At 48.7% G+C, this 17,231-nt stretch overlaps 1 protein-coding gene across 1 annotated transcript in view; it reads left to right on the forward strand.

Annotated features, from left to right (window-relative positions):
- The window catches only part of ARMC2 (armadillo repeat containing 2), a 133,085-nt gene that overhangs the window by 100,030 nt on the left and 15,824 nt on the right, over positions 1 to 17,231 (forward strand). The window contains exon 13 of the mRNA XM_055136094.1: positions 16,326 to 16,635. Coding sequence (XP_054992069.1) covers positions 16,326 to 16,635 — 310 coding nt within the window. The remainder of the gene's footprint in view (positions 1 to 16,325; positions 16,636 to 17,231) is intronic.

Below are 17,231 nucleotides of genomic sequence, written 5' to 3' on the forward strand. Positions count from 1 at the left end.
AAAATATTTTTGAAGAGCCATGAAAACATTCAAGCTATAAGAAAGGAGATGGATGTCCCAACTACTTGATAAATTTATGAACCAAAAGCTCCCACAATTCAGCTTTATCATTATCAATATTCCCACTGTGATTTTCCAAATGGTGATCATTTGGGAGATGACCACTGCCTTGCAGGCTGCTGGGAGTCTATGGGGCATAGTCCCTATCTCCCTAGGTCTGCAGTGATTATTAAATTAGGGATTCATACTGAGCACCGAAAGGATGAATTTTGAGCATGTGAAATGCTTTAGAATCTGTAAATATTATTTTTTTAAATTGTTTTCCATTACCCTAGTACTTCTTCCTTAAATTTTTCCTTAAATTTATTTTTCTCTTTCTAGTTTGGAGGAACAAATAATAAGATTACTTTTCTCATGCTTTTCACACTGGTGGGTTGCCATACAAAATGGCCAAAGAGGCATGAAGGTTTTATTGAGGATATAGGCCCAGCAGTACTTGGAGCTACTCCTGGATTAGTGCTCAGGGGTGACTGCTTGGGAGATCGTGTGATGCCAGGGATTGTCCCAAGGGGCCCAGCAGGGGAAGCAAGCACACCAGCCTTTTTACTTTAATTATTTTTGGGTCACACCCGGCATTGCACAGGGGTTACTCCTGGCTCTGCACTCAGGAATTATCCCTGGCAGTGCTCAGGGGACCATATGGGATGCTGGGATTCGAACCTGGGTTGGCCGAGTGTAAGGCAAATGCCCTACCCACTGTGCTATCGCTCAAGCTCAGCACACCGGCCTTTTAAACTTTTCAATTATTTCAGACCTGCACAGTAACTTAGGTTCAAGTTCTTGGTATAAGTGGGACTAAATAGAATTTTATTTTTCATCTTTTCCTAGAAATAAAAGTGACTTCCACAAACCTGCACTATGTTCCGATGGGAGTGTCTATCTCTGCAAGGAATAAAACTATAAACCCTTTCTGGGGAGCTAGAGAGATAGTACAGTGGGTATGGCTTTTGCCTCCCACACTGATGACCCAGGTTTGATTCCCAGCATCCTACATGCTCCCCCAAGCATATCCAGGAGTAATTCCTGAGTGCAGAGTCAGGCATTACCTCTGAGCATTACCTGGTGTGGGGCCAAACAAAAAAGGCAAAAACAAAATATAAAAAATAAAACCCTTTGCTCGAGAACCCAGGGAGGGGCTCCATGGGTCAGAGGTCATGTACATGCAGGAGCACTGGATTGACCCACAGCACCACAAACTTCTCTGAACACCACCAGGAGCAACCCCTGAGCACATAGCCCAGAGTAGCCCTGGAACACCACCAGATATGGCTCCAAAATATAACAAAACATTTTTTTAGATTTACTTGGACGTGGGGTTTAATTAATTAACTTATTTATTTTTGCCTTGGGGGTCACATCCGGTGATGCCCAGAGCTTACTCCTGGCTCTGTGCTCAGGAGCTACACCTGGCAGTGCTCCGGGGACCATATGGGATGCTGGGAATTGAACCCGAGTTGACGCGTGCAAGGCAAACGCCCTACCCGCTGTGCTATTGCTCCAGTCCCAAGATGTGGTGCTTTAAACTGATCTTGGAAACATGTGTCAGTCGTCCAGCAACTTTCTAAGTAGAAAGATAACTTCCCATTCCCATAACTACGTTTGTTTCTCTAAACTTGAGCTGTCAGTATATACCTTGGCATCTTTGTAATCTCTTAACAGGCATAGCTATCGCCAAGGGGTGAAACTGTTAGCCTGTTTATTTTTATATCTTTTTCTTGTTTTAGAAGTTAGTGTTGTCTTTGGATTCAAAGCCCAAAAGGCTACATTCAGAATCAGCAAAGATTTTATTTTTCAGAATCACCTTCAAATTAAATCCTATTTGTGGATAGCTATGTTTTCCAAGAACATAGAAACAAAAATCTCTAAAAAAAAAAAAACCCTCTGTAATAATTTAACCTAATACACTGGTAAAATGTCACCTCCACATACCTTCTCAAGGGATCCTTTCTCCCAGTTAGGAGCTTTGAAGAAATGGAGCTGGTAGCTTCTGTAAACTCACTGCTTTGAACCAGGTGGCCCTGTGTTAAGTGGCTGCCTGGAGAAAGGGATATTTCTCCCCTCTCCTTCTGCTGTTATTTCTCATTAGCAGGGTGTATGTGGGAAAAGCATGTGGACAATCTGGGCTTGATTCATGGCACTCCATATGGTCCCCCAAGCCTTGTCAGAAGTGATCCCTGAGCACAGAACCAGGAGTAAGCCCTGAGCACCACTAGATATGGTCCAAACCACCACTATCCCCTAAAGAAAGGTGACGTGATATAAAGAAAATATATATAATATATAAACAAAATAATGTGATATGAAAGACTATATGTCACTGTCATCCCGTTGCTCATCTATTTGCTCGAGTGGGCACCAGTAACATCTCCATTGTGAGACTTGTTTGTTATTGTTTTTGGCATGTTGAATATGCCACGGGTAGCTTGCCAGGCTCTGCCATGCGGACAAGATACTCTCAGTAGCTTGCCAGGCTCTCCAAGAGGGATGAAGGAATCGAACCCTGTTCTGCCGTATTTATTAAATTTTCTAAATTTTGGGACCTGGCACTTAGGGGGAGGAGGGTTCCAGGTGTTACCCCAGGGCTGTGTTACATGCTGGGATCAGCTTCAGGCCCCTGCAGACAATGCACACATTCTGCCTGCTGAGCTTTCTTCCTGGCCCAGATCTGCTTTTTTTTTTTTTTTTTTAATGTACTTCCTCTGTCTTCATCAAGTCAGTTGATAATGAGAGGCTGGAGGTGAGGTTTGCACTTCTGCTTTCTCATCATTTATGTTGTGAGAATTTTTTGCAAGGAATAGCAAGGAACAGGGATTTAGGTTATTCTTTAAGAAGTGGTATCATCCAAAAAGATAGTAGGTGTTCAAATGGTATGTGGCCTGCATACATCAATTTTGATTTTAGTTGGTGGCTCCTGCACCTGGCTTTTCATCAAGATCAGTCCAGGTTCCTTTGCAGACTTCAGTCTGGAGAGATTCTGATTCAAGCCTGGGATGGCACCAAAATTTAAAACAAAACAAAGCAAAACAAACAAACAAAAAAAAAACCCTTTTTTATGAGGCTCCTCAAGCAATTCAGAGGAACAGCAGATTGGAACCCTCTGGTATACATAATTAAGGTGCTTCCTTAAAATAATTTTGCTCCAAATATTAATAGCTAAAGGTTTTCTACAAAACCTCAAAGAGATTTCACCATGATTAATTCGCTCAGCCACACAGGGTCAGTCTTTCTCTGCGTGCATGTGGCTTGACAAGTAGATCACCCTTGTGAATTAGGAGCCCAATTAGCAAGCCAGGCCCTGAGTTGGTGTCGGTTTCCCCAGGAAGTGGTGATAACCTCCACACTGCCTTTGGCACCAGCAACTGCCAGAGAAAACGGACGCTGTGTTAGACTTGCCTGAATTTTCTCTCCCAGCCTGTCAAAACAAGTCCTTCCAGGATGGAGCCTACGGATAACACCCATGCCTCAACCCTGCCACAATGCGGCTGCAGGCAAGGGTCTGGATAGGTCACTCAAGGGCAAGGAGCCCAGGGCCTTCCCCACTAGGACCCTCAGGACCGCTTGCAGAAAGGAGAGTTCAGTCTTAGAGAGACTGAGGGTAGGTGGCTCATTTATTGGTGAAACAAGCACCAAATTCACTGCTAATCATCAAGTGTTGTGCAGATATGTTCTACTTTGAGAAAGGACTGGATAGACCTCCAGTTGAACTTTCTCTGTTTTCGATGCATCCCTGTTACCTTGGTGGGGGGAAGGGCAGCACAGCTGGTGATGCTCAGGGGTTACTTCTGGCTCTGCACGCAGAAATTACTACTGGCAGTGCTTAGGGAACCATACGGGGATGTCAAGGATCAAACCAGAGTCAGCCATGTGCAAGGCCATACCTGCTGTACTATGTCTCTGGCCCTTTCATCCCTATTCTGGGACCACACACATCTGTTTGCGATACGTCATTCCTCTCTTTTCACTTAATGGGATATCCTCACCCTGTCTGGAGAAGCCTGCATTCTCTCTTGAACATGCGTGCATGTATGTGTGTGATGTGTGTGTGTTTCTCTGTGCACGCACACACAGGTACATGCATGCCTCTTTCCCTCCGTCCCTCTCCTCTCTCTCATTCCTTCTCTCCCTTTTCCCTTATTCATGTTCCAGAAATAAAACTACTGTACTCCCCCCACCCCCACCAAAAGAAAAACAAAAAACGAAAAAACAACCAACCGTCAGTTTGCTGCAGATAAACTTGAGCGAGATGAGTTGATTGGAAACCAGCTCGCTCTGGCTGGCCCCAGCTCCAGTGGCTCAGCCTTTCAGAGGCGCGTCTGGCCTCCTGTGTGAGCTTGTGCTGGGAGCCAGGGCTTTTGACTTCACCAACAGCCTCAGAGAAAAGGAATCCACCCCTCCCTGCTCTCACAAAGGGCTTCCTCAGGGAGGACAGGGGAAACTTCTTTGGCTCCTGACTCTGAGGTTCGTTTGTCCAAGATCCACAGAACAACTAATCACCCCAGTTCCCATCCACCCCAGAACGGAGACAGAAGTATGGTTTTCATTGGCCTGAGGCAGTTTGAAAGCTGAACCTTTAACATTAGGTAAAACATCTATTAATTCAATTAAAATTCAGTTCAATGACAGGCTTCACTTAAGAAAGGCGCACATATTGTTTGCTGTATGGTGGTAGAAACGGCATGTGGTGCAAACCAAATGCGCCAACAGATGGGTCTAATAAGGCAAGAATAAGCAGGGCCACTATCAGCCTTTGGGTGCTCGGCCTGCCGCTGACGTCAGTGTTGCTGCATTTAGCATCAGCAAAATATGTCTGGGTTTGTTTTGCAGAAGAACGTGGAGGGATTTCCCCCCATTTTTTCTGTAAGTACCTCCCAGGCAAAGGATCCAGTAAAAAGCTTCAACTAAGACTGCCACAGGTTATGATTTAAAAAAATAAATAAAGCAATAGCCTGTAACTACTTTCTTTCCCATTGTTCATGGCTTATGTGGATAATCTTTCTGCTTGATATGTTTCTCTCTCTCTCTCTCTCTCTCTCTCTCTCTCTCTCTCTCTCTCTCTCTCTCTCTCTCTCTCTCTTTCTGTCCCTCCCTCTTTCCCCACCTCTCTGGCTTTGAGGGCCAGTGCTCAGGGGCTTCTTGTATCTCAGTGCTCAGAGATTGCTCATGGAACTGCTCAAGGGACCTTGTTGTGCCCAAGACTGAACCTGGGCCTCCTGAAATTCTGATCAGTTTCTTGGTTTCCAGGGACAGAGCTTCTAGGTACAGGCCCACGCTCAGAGCCTACCAGAGGCCACATAAGTTGTCCTCCCTCAGCTTCATCTATTTTTCACCTGGGTGGGGAGGGGCGGAGGCCAGGAGGGAGACAGCTATGGTGGCTCAAGGTTGTGTCTGAGGCTGACTACTGACTCTGCACTCAGGGATTGTTTCTAGGGGTGGTCAGGAGATCATATTTAGTGCCAAACTCCAATCCATGGTTGACTGCCTCCTAGACCCGCGTCTTACCCTCCCCTACCCCATACTGTCTCTCCAGCCCCCCTCTCACCTCCCCTCTCACCTCCTAGAGACTTCATTTGGCACTGGTGGCTTTCTTCACTACCGCCCCCCATCCCCTCAACACACACACACACACACACACACACACACACGCACGCACGCACACACAATCCGATATGGTTGCTTGGGCCTCATGCTGTTGAAAATGAAACCTGGACTCTCTGGAGAGAGTGGGCTGAAAGCACAAGCCTCTACCACTTTTCCAGCTACTCATTCTGCAGTTGACCCGGCCTTTCAGCAGTCCAGAGATAACATGACCTCTCCCGTTTCCCCATCCATCCACGTTGGGGTGGCAGGGGTTAGTTAAGGAGGTGCCACCCTTCCTCCACCGGTGCCTTTATATGGCCACTTGGCTCCCAGCTCGGCCCTGTGCCTCCTGCCTGGCAGGAGCGGGCCCATGGCTCCCTTCCCAGCCCCTCTGCGGGCACATTCTCAGTGGGCGCCGGAGCCTTTTGGCTGTGCTGACTCCTTTTTTCGGCCTTGGCCTTGGTGTGCACCCCTGACCGGGACAGCGGCGGCCCAATCTGCCCCAAGCTTGTTCATTCTTTCCAGCTCCCGCTGCTTTGCCCTTGTGGACCTGGCTCTCCCCGCGGCCAAGTGCCTGGTTTGTGTCTGCTGACTTGAAAAACAATAGCGCTCAGGAGAGGGGAGCATCTGCCAGAGCCACAGTGGGGAGCGTCTGCTGGGTGCCCAGGAAGTGGCAGGGATACCCGGATGGCAGCCTCGAGGAGAATCGCTCCCTGTTTTGAGGCACTTCTCTACTTAAATGCCGCCTTTGGCATCTCCAGCACTTCACACTCCTCCATATGGCTCGGCTCTGATGCAAACCGTTGACCCACTTTTCAGTCCCTTCAGGTTAATTAGCATTTCTGCAGTGGCGCAGTCTGTCTTCCAGATTGGGGACATTCATCTCCTCTTCAACGCCACCTGTAAGGGCACACAATGCCAGGGTTTTGCTGGAGGCTGGGAAACTCGCTAAAGGTCCACACCTGGCAGATCCCGGTTTGACTCTCGGGTCCAGACTGCAGGAGAGGGCTCCAGCCAAGGTTTGAGCAGGGCTTCTTGGTTCCGATTCTGCGCGCATCTGCAACCAGTCCCTGGCTTCCACTCCCACCCACTTTTAAGAACTCTTTCCAAAATATTGGTGTTTACTTCACAGGCGTGCTTCTCTCTTAAGAGGGATACTGCTGAATATCGTTTGTTCTTTCTCTCCCCCACCACCAGGTCACCGTGGTACTCACCTGTTATATTTAAGGAGCCACAGGAAGGGTGTGTGAGGGAGAGCAGGAGGGATGGGAAGTGACGTCAGAGTGTCCGCACAGGCCCCATGGCGCCTTAGACACTGGCCTGGGCATGTACCAGGCGACTCTTTCCTTTCCTTTCCCTTTCCCTTTCCTGGCACCGGGTCAGCTGCCTGTGGGGCAAGCACCTCAACCTGTGCTCAAGCCGTGCTACCTCTCCAGCCCCTTTGTGTGTTGACAGCCTGTGTGTTTAAAAAAGGAGTGATGTCTGAGCTGCATTCCAGAGTCTCGCTGCATTGACAGTGGCGGGAAGAGCCTGCTGAGGGCATCTGAGGAGTGTCCGGATGACGATGGGTCAACCAGAGAAACCAGGGGAGCCTGGGAGCTCAGGGACTTGAGATGACCCCGAGAGACCTAGGTGACTGGGTGGTTGGTGCGGGAAATGAGCTAGGGTGGAATGAGTGATGATCCTAGGCTGGAGCTGGGGGCTTGGGAGGCCGAGGGGCTTCGGGAAGGAGGAGCTGGGGGACAACTGGAGTGAGACTTACTCATCAGCGGGCACCCAAGTGATGAGTTCTGCGCTGTGCTGCCTCCTCTCTTCACCCAGTGGGATGGGGGGCTGGGGTGGCCAGTGAGCCTCGGGAAGCTTCCATTTCAAGTCTCTGAGCAGGGACCTTAGCCCTATTGCCCTAACACTAAGCATTCTTGCTCCCTCTCTTGTGCTCTCTCTTGTGCTCTCTCTTGTTCTCTCTCTCTCTCTCTCTCTCTCTCTCTCTCTCTCTCTCTCTCTGTGAGCAGATTCGACAGTGAGCACTCTGGTCAGTGGGGTCCTACTCCTTGTTCTGTTCCAGTACAGTTTTAGTGGCAGGCCTGTGGGCCCCATTTCGATGAAGTCATCTGTTTGCTAGGCTGGACAGAGGCTGCAGGAGAGCCAGACCCACAGGCGGTGCTGGAGGCACCTCTGACAATAGGTGCACTTGTTTGTCTGAGCCCTGGTTGGCTCGAGCTGTTGCTAGGCCCTTTCCATTTTCAGTAAAATCACAGAGTCAATAGAAACTGGTTATACTAGACTGGCTACTTTTTTTGGAAACACACACACACACACACACACACACACACACACACACACACATACACACACACATACACACACACCCCACCACCACACAAAGAGATTATCTCTCCTGATCCATCTTCATCTCTCTGTTTCAAAACTGCATAGTTGTGGTATGAATGTGGCATGTTGTGTTAAACATTTATAAAAAGGCTAGAAAGTTGCAGGGTTCATTTGAAGGTAGGTCCATGCTAAGCAGGAGAGTTTGGACCTCCAGGGGATTTGCTTATGGAACCATTTCCTGCTGCCTGGCCCAGGCGGGGCCTGATTGGGCATGGGTCTTTGTTGGGTTTCAAGTAAGCATCACTCTGTGGAGCAGAGATGCATTGGACTCTGGACGCAATAAGTGACCTCCAGAAGAAAAGGTTCCTCTGGCCCCGGGCCTGGGACATGGCTCAGCAGTAAAGCGCCTGCCTCACATGTATGAGACCCTGTGTTTTATCCCTGGTACTGCGGGGAAAAATTCTTTGTAGATTGTCCAGTGTGGTCCTTAGTGGGTGCAGAGGCCACCAGTGATGAGCCTGGGCCTTACCAGGCCTTCTTGCTCAGCCTCTGACTGAATCCAGACAAGCCCTGGCATGGTGATGAGGAAGCAGCACCTCCAGAGGCCGCTAGTCTGGGGGCCCCGCCCCACCTCATACTCCTGCCCTCCGAGGAGTGAGTCTGAGATGGGGGGAGGGGTAGGAGAGGGGAGCAGCTGATGCTGAGAGAGGGTGGACAGGAGCATGTGGGCACCTAGACCCCCATCTGTTGCTCTCACTTGCCATCCTGCAGTTGGCACTGCAGCTGCCAGGACCGCCCCCCCCCCAACACACACATATATACTCCCGACATTCCCTTCTCACAGCCCTGCTGGGATGTTCCCTCTGAGACAGGGGAGGAGGCATTATGACCACATTAACTCCTCCTACCTGGGACGTTCAGGCTCCTGGACAGAACCCAGGAAGTTCATGAAATCAAAGAATTCGATGGGCCAGGGCCCTAGACCGGGGGGAGGGCACTTGCCTTACATGCTGGTGATACCGGTTCAATCCCCAGCTCCTCATGTGGTTCCCTGGACCCCCTCAGGAATGATCCCTGAGCACAGAGCCAGGAGTCAGCTCTGAGCACCACTGAATATGACCCAGATGCCAAAATTATTTTAAGAATATAAAAAGGAATCAAAGAACTTGAGAGATGGAAGAGAACTTAGGGAAGTTCCAGCCCCCAGCTCCCCGCCCAGAAGCCGACTCAGTTGTCCTCAGTTAGACCCCACATGGCAGTGGATACAGGTCCCAGATGCTGTTTGTGATGACAGTACTCAGGGGCCATGTGGGGCCAAGGATCAAACCCAGGGCCTCACACCTGCAAGGTCTCTGCTCTGCCATCGAGCCACAGGCCTGACACACTTTATTTCTTTTCTGTGCTTATTTTGAGTGTTGTGGGCACACCCATTAGTGCTCAGGGCTTACGCCTGGGTCTTACTCCTGACTCTGGGGTCACTCCTGGCAGGGCTCCAGGAGCCATATCTGGTGCAGGAGTTTGACCAAACCTGGGCTGGCCACATTCAGGACATCACCTTTATCCCCTGCACTGTCTTTCCAGCTCTGCCTCACTTGATTTCTTTAAGGAATGACCATCTCTAAGGATCGGTTCATTGAACACCAGGGATCTGCTCTCCGGTATTAGCACTGAGAAGTGGAGGTGGGTCTGGACTCCCTAAAAGCCCCCCGGGATTAGACTAGAGCAAAGCATACACAGGTGGTACAGGTGAGGCAGCCGGACCCAGGCAGAGGTGGCAGGAAAGAGGAACAGAACTGAGGCCTTCAGGTGACAGCGGAGACATTTGAGGAGGTGCACTGCTTCGTCCTGGTAATGAGTTCATAGAGTCAGACTCTGTTCAATCCTTTCTCCCCTCTCCCCTCCTCAGCCAGTTGCTGTTGCCATGGGGGCGGGGGGAGGGGGGCGGTGTCTGGTGTTTCTGTTGGTGCATTTCTGTTGTACTGCTCACAGGGACCACTGCAGAGCCGTCACATGTGTTCATCAGGGGTAACACTTCCTGACCTGATGATGGCACATTATTTTTAGTTGTAGCGGTCACATCCCTTTGGGGGTGGGGGGTTGGGCTTGCTCATACACCTGGCTGCCCCAGGATTTTGAACAGCTCTCGGTGTGATGGGACTCTCACACAGGAGCTGCCTGGACGGTGCTCAGAGCATGCAGCAGCACTGGGCTTGAAGTCCTGGCCTGCGGTTTGCAAGGCAAGTGTTCTAAACTGCAGAGCTGTCCCCCACCCTCATCCCAGGTCCCTTCATTAAAATTCTTTTAAAATTAGTTTCAAAGTTTCTGATGGGACTTTCTGGTCTCACTCTGTGTGCTTTTGTAGAAATGGGAGACCAGTATGTTCCTGGAAGTCCTGTGAAGGCCAGTACTGTTTGACATAACTGCATGAACTGGAGAACACTGCTTTAGGTTGCAATGATGTTGCTTCTCTTCATGGTTTATCTTTTTTTTTTCTTTAAAGGGATAAGTTGGAAGTGCTAAAAGAATAGTTCTTTAGGAGCCAAAGAGAGAGTACAGTGGATAGGGAGCTTGACTTGCGTAGGCTGACCCAGTTTCTATCCCTGATGCTCCATATCAGGGATCTTCCTAACACCACCAAGAGTGATCCCTGAACACAGAACCAGAAATAAGCCCCTGAGCATAGCCAGAGGTGGCAAAAAAAAAAAAAAACAAAAAAACTTTCTAGGATAGACTTATATTTTGAGGTATTTTTTGTTTGGTTGGTTGTGTTTTTGTGGGGAGCCAACAGCAACTGCCAATGCTCAGGGGTTTCCCTCAGCTCTGCACTCAGGAATTGTTCCTGATGATGCTCAGGGGACCATATGGATGCCAGGGATCCACCTTGGGTTGGCTGTGTGCAAGGCAAGCGCCCTAATAACCTCTGTAATATATCTCCAGCCCCTACTCTGAGGCCGTTTTATGATTTTGTTAATTTAGCAAAATACTTCTAAATTTGGGGGAGAAAAGTGTTTTTAATTAAGGAGTCAAAATAGCATTGCAGAAACGATCTTTACACATAAGGCTTCATGCAGAAAGTGCTGTCCTGATTGGCAGATCACAGACACTCAGAACAGCCCCATCCAGATAAGAGAGAAGGAAGTTAGCATTTCTCATGAATTAACTTGTACATCTCTAGGTGTTTGGGAAAGTGCCTGGCTGTTCAGAGGCACCTGTGTTGATGCTGCTGCTACTAAGTACAACTACTATTTTTTCCAGGGATAGAACTTATGTCCTTAAATCAGAAATCATCTACCAAAATTTATGTGAAAAGTCCTTTTTGCTCTTCAGTTTAAAAGATCTGACATGGGGCTGGAGTGATAGCACAGCGGGTAGGGCATTTGCCTTGCACATGGCCGACCCGGGTTTGATTCCCAGCATCCCATATGGTCCCCCGAGCACCACCAGGGGTAATTCCTGAGTGCATAAGCCAGGAGTAACCCCTGTGCATTGCCAGTGTGAACCAGAAAAAAAAAAAAATCTGACATGAGGGCCGGGAGATAGCAGAGAGGTCTGGGCATGTGCACCCAACCTGGGTTTGATTCCCAGCACTACCTGCTCCCTCAAGCATTGTCCAGGTACAGCCCTGAGCATCGTACTCCCAGGGCAGCCTGAGTCTCTGTGGCACTATAGGACCCAAGCAACACCATATCCTCTGACCCTGTCTTTAGACCACCAGCCAGGTTTGCTGAGAATTGCCCATGGGGCCCTGGGCCTACACCACGTGGGAAACCCCACCCTCACCAAAATTAAGAAAACTAATAATAATGTGGAATTTCCTGTCATGGCGATTCTCATTAATGCACTCTCTCCTGGTGGGAGAACCTTCAGCCTTTCTGTGAGGTATGTCTGGGGTGAGGAGCGATGCTTTTGTCCCCAGAAATCACGGGACATAAATGCAATTTTTACAGAGTGAGAATTGAGAATTATAATGGAGTTCTGTGCACTTGTTTTTATTCTCAGATTCAAAGACATCAGCTTCTTCAGGGACTTTTCTGAGGATCAGAAATAGTCAAGTAATCCTAGGCCACAGCAAGGAGGTGGCTAGATACTGGCTTGGTTTGGTTTGTATTTGGGAGGTGAGGGGTGGCTAAATATGGTGGTGCTCAAGAGCTACTGTGTCCAGGGGCCATATGTGATGTTGGGGATCAAACTGGGGTTGATGGCATGCAAGTACCTCAAACTCTGTACTGTCTTTCGGGTCCACCAATACTGTTTGTAAGACCTCCTCCTGTCTCCCTTAATCTCTTCCCTCCCCTCCACATATTCTCAGTTCAAAAAATTTCCAAGGTTAAACTAAAATTTATTGGCAAAACTTTAGCTCATCTTCCTCGCCACCCAATATCCACACAGTTTCCTGAGCATTATATAAATTCTTATATAAACTGTCCTAAGACCCCTGGATCTGTCCCGCATAGTGGAATGCCACTAACTAATGTGGACTGAAAATCCAGCAAGGGAAAAAGGAAATGAACTTTGGGAGTTTCATTATTGCAGCCTGGAAGACATAGGCCCCAGAAGTGTTTTCACCGAGATGAGAAATGCACTAAAAGGCAGCCTAGTCTCTGCTCAGGTCCCCTGTATGCAAATATGGTTTTCAGTCAGGACAGCTCTGATTGGTGGAAAGTGGTGACGGGTCAGTTTCAGCGCTATGGCAATCGGGCTTCTCAGAGGCAGCTGTGTCTGAGCTTGCCTGATTGTGTGAACATGCAGGCTTCATTCTCAACCACCTCCCAACTCTGCTTTAGTTCCCCAGACTCAGGATGACTCCAAATGGTTTCCTAAGTTTCCTCTCTCTCTCTCTCTCTCTCTCTCTCTCTCTCTCTCACTCTTTCCCTCTCCTCTCCCTTTATCCCTCCCTTCTTCTCTCCTCCCCTCTCTTCTACTCTCCTGCTCCCTTCCTTCCTTCTTTCCTTCCCTCTCTCTTCCTTCCTCCCTCCCTCCTTCCCTCTCTCCCTCCCTCCCCTCCCTTCCTCCCTTCGTTCGTTCCTTCCTTCCTTCCCTCCTTCCTTCCTTCCTTCCCTCCTTCCTTCCTTCCTTCCCTCCCTCCTTCCTTCCCTCCCTCCCTCCCTCCCTCCCTTCCTCCCTCCTTCCTTCCTTCCTTCCTTCCTTCCTTCCCTCCCTCTCTCCTTCCCTCCCTCCCTCCCTCCCTCCTTCCTTCCTTCCTTCCTTCCTTCCTTCCTTCCTTCCTTCCTTCCTTCCTTCCTTTCTTCCCTCCCTCTCTTCTTCCCTCCCTCCCTCCCTCCCTCCCTCCCTCCCTCCCTCCCTCCTTCCTTCCTTCCTTCCTTCCTTCCTTCCTTCCTTCCTTCCTTCCTTCCTTCCTTCCTTCCTTCCTTCCTTCCTTCCTTCCTTCCTTCCTTCCTTCCGCCAGGCATGGGACCCAGATTCTCACATGTTCAAGGCAAGTGTTCCATCACTGAGCTACAGCCTCTGTCCCTATTGTTTCCTATTTCTTGTCACTGACATTTCGGTGGCAGTAAAAAAAGAAGATTCAGAATAATACCTGGATTGTTAGTAATTTCTGCCTTATCTTTTATTTCAAAGCTAACATACATTTTTTCCATTTTACAAATGAGCTCAGAAAAGAAAACCCTGAAATACATCGAGGAATATATAAGCAGAACTCTTCAAGATTTGAACTTGAAAGGTGTTGCCAATGGTATGATTCCACTGGCAAAGGCAACAGAAATAAAAATAAACAGATGGGACTACACCAAATTTTAAAAGTTTCTACGTGGCTAAAGAAACATAGGCTAAAACTAAAAGGCACCCAACTGAATAGAAGAAAATATTCACACTCAGCACAGTCAGATAAAGGGTTAATATCCAAGCATTCACAATGTTCAATGATAACAAAGAAAAATCCAAAAGTCCTATCAAAACCTGGGGAAAGGAAATGAACTGACACTTCTCTAAGGAAGACAGACTGGTGACTGGTAGGCCCATGAGAAGATGCTCAGTGTGGCTTGTAGTCAGGGAAATCCAAACCAAGAGAGTTATGAGATGCCATCTCACACCAGTGAGAATGGCACAAATCATAATCCCCCTCAGGATGCATCACTTCTTCTGGGGTCCTTTTAGTCTGCTGTTTCCCCTGGGTCAACCGAGTCTCCTCAAATAGATCCGCTCCTCCAGGCCTAGGCCTGACATTGGTTTACATGTGTGGGTTCTTTCAGTCCCCTTAGCTTTCAAAGATTATCTCAGGGCATTGATTCTGGTTCCCGAGGGGGTGCCTGTCTGGACCCCTGTTGCTGCTGGCTGCAGGTGGAGCTCTCTCTTGGACCAGCTCCAGGTCTTGCCTTCCTGTGAGCCCCTGCCCTCAATGAGGGCAGGTGGTTCCCAGTCATACACGCAGCCACCAGGCAGCTTCTCCACCAACACCCGGGAAAACTTTTCCAAAGGCAAGCAGCGACAAGTAGGTATTAGAGTGGCCGCAGGCAAATCCCAGTCTTGTCCTTTGTCTTCACTGGAATTCTGCACCTCACTGCTCCCTCTTGCCAGGTTCCACCTGAGCTCCCTGATCACAGAAAGAAAAAGAAAAAGAAAGACAGAGAGAAAGACAGAGAGAAAGAAAGAGAGAAAGGAAGGAAGGAAGGAAGGAAGGAAGGAAGGAAGGAAGGAAGGAAGGAAGGAAGGAAGGAAGGAAGGAAGGAAGGAAGGAAGGAAGGAAGGAAGGAAGGAAGGAAGGAAGGAAGGAAGGAAGGAAGGAAGAACTAGCCGCCCTGTGCTCTTTGTCCCCTTTCTATTAGGCTGCAGCTAACTGCTAATCTGATAGTATTTATCACAATCCTTCCTGGTGACATATTTGCATTCTAAGAGCAGATAGCTCTGAAACAGCAAGGCAAAGGAGCAGGTGTTTCAACGAGAGACCTTGTGGAAAGCAGGCCCAGGATGTAGAAAGGACCCTAGCTCTGAAGAGTCCTAGGTTCAGATCCCATGCCCAGGCCTCAGTGCTCCATCAGCGCCCTGTCCTGTCTCTAAAATAGCGCAGAGCCTCACATCACTAGAAACCAGGTCAGATGTAACCCCCTCTGTACTCTTCCTTTAAAGTCTATCACACACACACACACACACACACACACACACACACACACACACACACACACACCCTAAGAATGACTGTGTTCATATGTCAGCTGTAAAATTTGAAACATTTGGGGACCTGGGAGAGGACTCAAGTGCTGCAGCCCATGCCTAGCAAGGGAGAGGCTCTGAGCTCCACTCCCCTCAGCCCCTGCGGCCCTGAGCCCCACCAGATGTGGCCCTGCTACTCCCTGAGCAGGATGGGCCCCACAAAACTGTCAGAGCCACACAGCTGGGTCTACTGTGGCTGTCAGAGGCACCCCTCCATCAAGGTTCTGCTGGGAATGGTCCCTATTAAAACAAAAAGTAACCACCCATAAGTGGGTTTTTTTTGTTTTTTAAATCTTGTGTAATTGTAAGATGTTCTCAGCTTGGGAGACTTAAGAAAACATTTATTTGTTGTGAACTAGAGCTTATATGCAGAAAAGTACATAGAGCACTATTTACAGACACACTGTTTTGACGTGGGAAGGGTGGGTGACACTGTGGTTCTCTGCTAGGATCAGTTTGGCCGCCAGGGGACATTTAAATCCTGCACCCCGCTGTGGAGGCCAGGACAGTGCCCACTCCAAGACGTCTCAGCACCCTCAAATCATCAGACTCGAGGTTGAGAAAGACTTCTGTAACCCAATCTGGTCAGCCAGGAATGCCTGCTTTCTGGAGACTGCATTTCAGCTGGAGACAAACTTTTAAGAAAAGATTGAGGGGGCAGAGGAGATCAGATAGCTGATAGGGTGTTTGTCATGCATGTGGCCCACCCAGGCTTGATCTCAGAAACCTCATTTGGTTCTCCAGCCTGGCCAGGAGACGGCCTGAGCACTGCTGGGTGTGGCCCATTTAAAAGAAAAAGAAAAGATTCAGATGCTCAAGAAAACTGTTCATGTCAAAACTTAGATTTACATAATGTTATTATTAATGCTATTCCATGCCACACTAATTGCTCTCTGGGGGAAAAAGAAAAAAATTCCACCCAGAATTTTAGATGAAGGATTTGAAGTTAATAGACTTCGCTAATAGCACCCATCAGTTTGTATTCTTTCATTGCTGCCAAATGCTTTTAATCTGCTCTGTCAATTTGCAGCAATCTTGGGAATCAAATACTGTACCAGTCAGTGGAAGCCAGGCGCGTTCCATTTTACTATTAATTAAATCGCGACTAAATTAAATACTGTACGCTTTCCAACAATTCAGCCCAGCCCCTTTTGTGTTGGTAACGCTTTGCCTTTCATTTACTGCAGGATTTAGTCGTTCGGATTGTTTTTATCCTTGGCAACTTGACAGCGAAAAACAATCAGGCTCGGGAACAGTTTTCCAAAGAGAAAGGGAGCCTCCCAACACTGCTGTCACTGTTCCGTGCCTTCTCCCAGCCAGACCTGCATTTCTCTGGGCTTTGCGACGAAGGCCGAGAGCTGCCCAAGGCAAGGGCCCAGGCCGAGGATGTGCTCATCAAGCTGACCCGTGTCCTGGCCAACCTCGCTATCCATCCGGCCATCGGGTCGGCCATGGCCGCCAACCCGCACATAGTGCGCCTGCTCCTGTCCACGCTGGGTAAGAGCCCAGGGGCCCAGGCCTATCATTGGCGCGCTGTATCAGGTTTCTTTTTTTGTGGAGGGATAGATTTTATGAGGGTAGGTTTATGATGGTGGATTTAGGCCACTGCTGGTGGGGCCCATGGCTTACTCCTGGGCTCTGTGCTCTGGTGGCACATACGGGGCAACATACGGTGTACTCTATAGAAATCAAACCCGCATAGGCCATTTGCAAGGACAGCACCCTACCCATTATACTATATCTCCAGCCCCTTCTATTTCCTTTTTGATGAACAATTTCTTCATCATCTCTCTCACATTTTAAGCAATCAGTGTCCAACCATCCTTCAAACCTTTCCTTAGAAATCTCAGCTACTATCCTTTCTCTCTCTCTCTCTCTCTCTCTCTCTCTCTCTCTCTCTCTCTCTCTCTCTCTCTCTCTCTCTCTCTCTCTCTCTCTCAACAGCCCAGTCTCCAAACACAGTCACATTAAAGTTGAGACACTGGGACTGGGCTGATAATACATGGGTGACGGCACTTGCATTTTGTGCAGCCAACCCTGGTTCCGACCTCAGCATCACTTGGTACCCCAAGCACACATGAGCACCTCCAAGA

This window comes from Sorex araneus, chromosome 4 (genome assembly GCF_027595985.1).
Source record: "Sorex araneus isolate mSorAra2 chromosome 4, mSorAra2.pri, whole genome shotgun sequence".
NCBI classification, from domain to species: domain Eukaryota; kingdom Metazoa; phylum Chordata; class Mammalia; order Eulipotyphla; family Soricidae; genus Sorex; species Sorex araneus.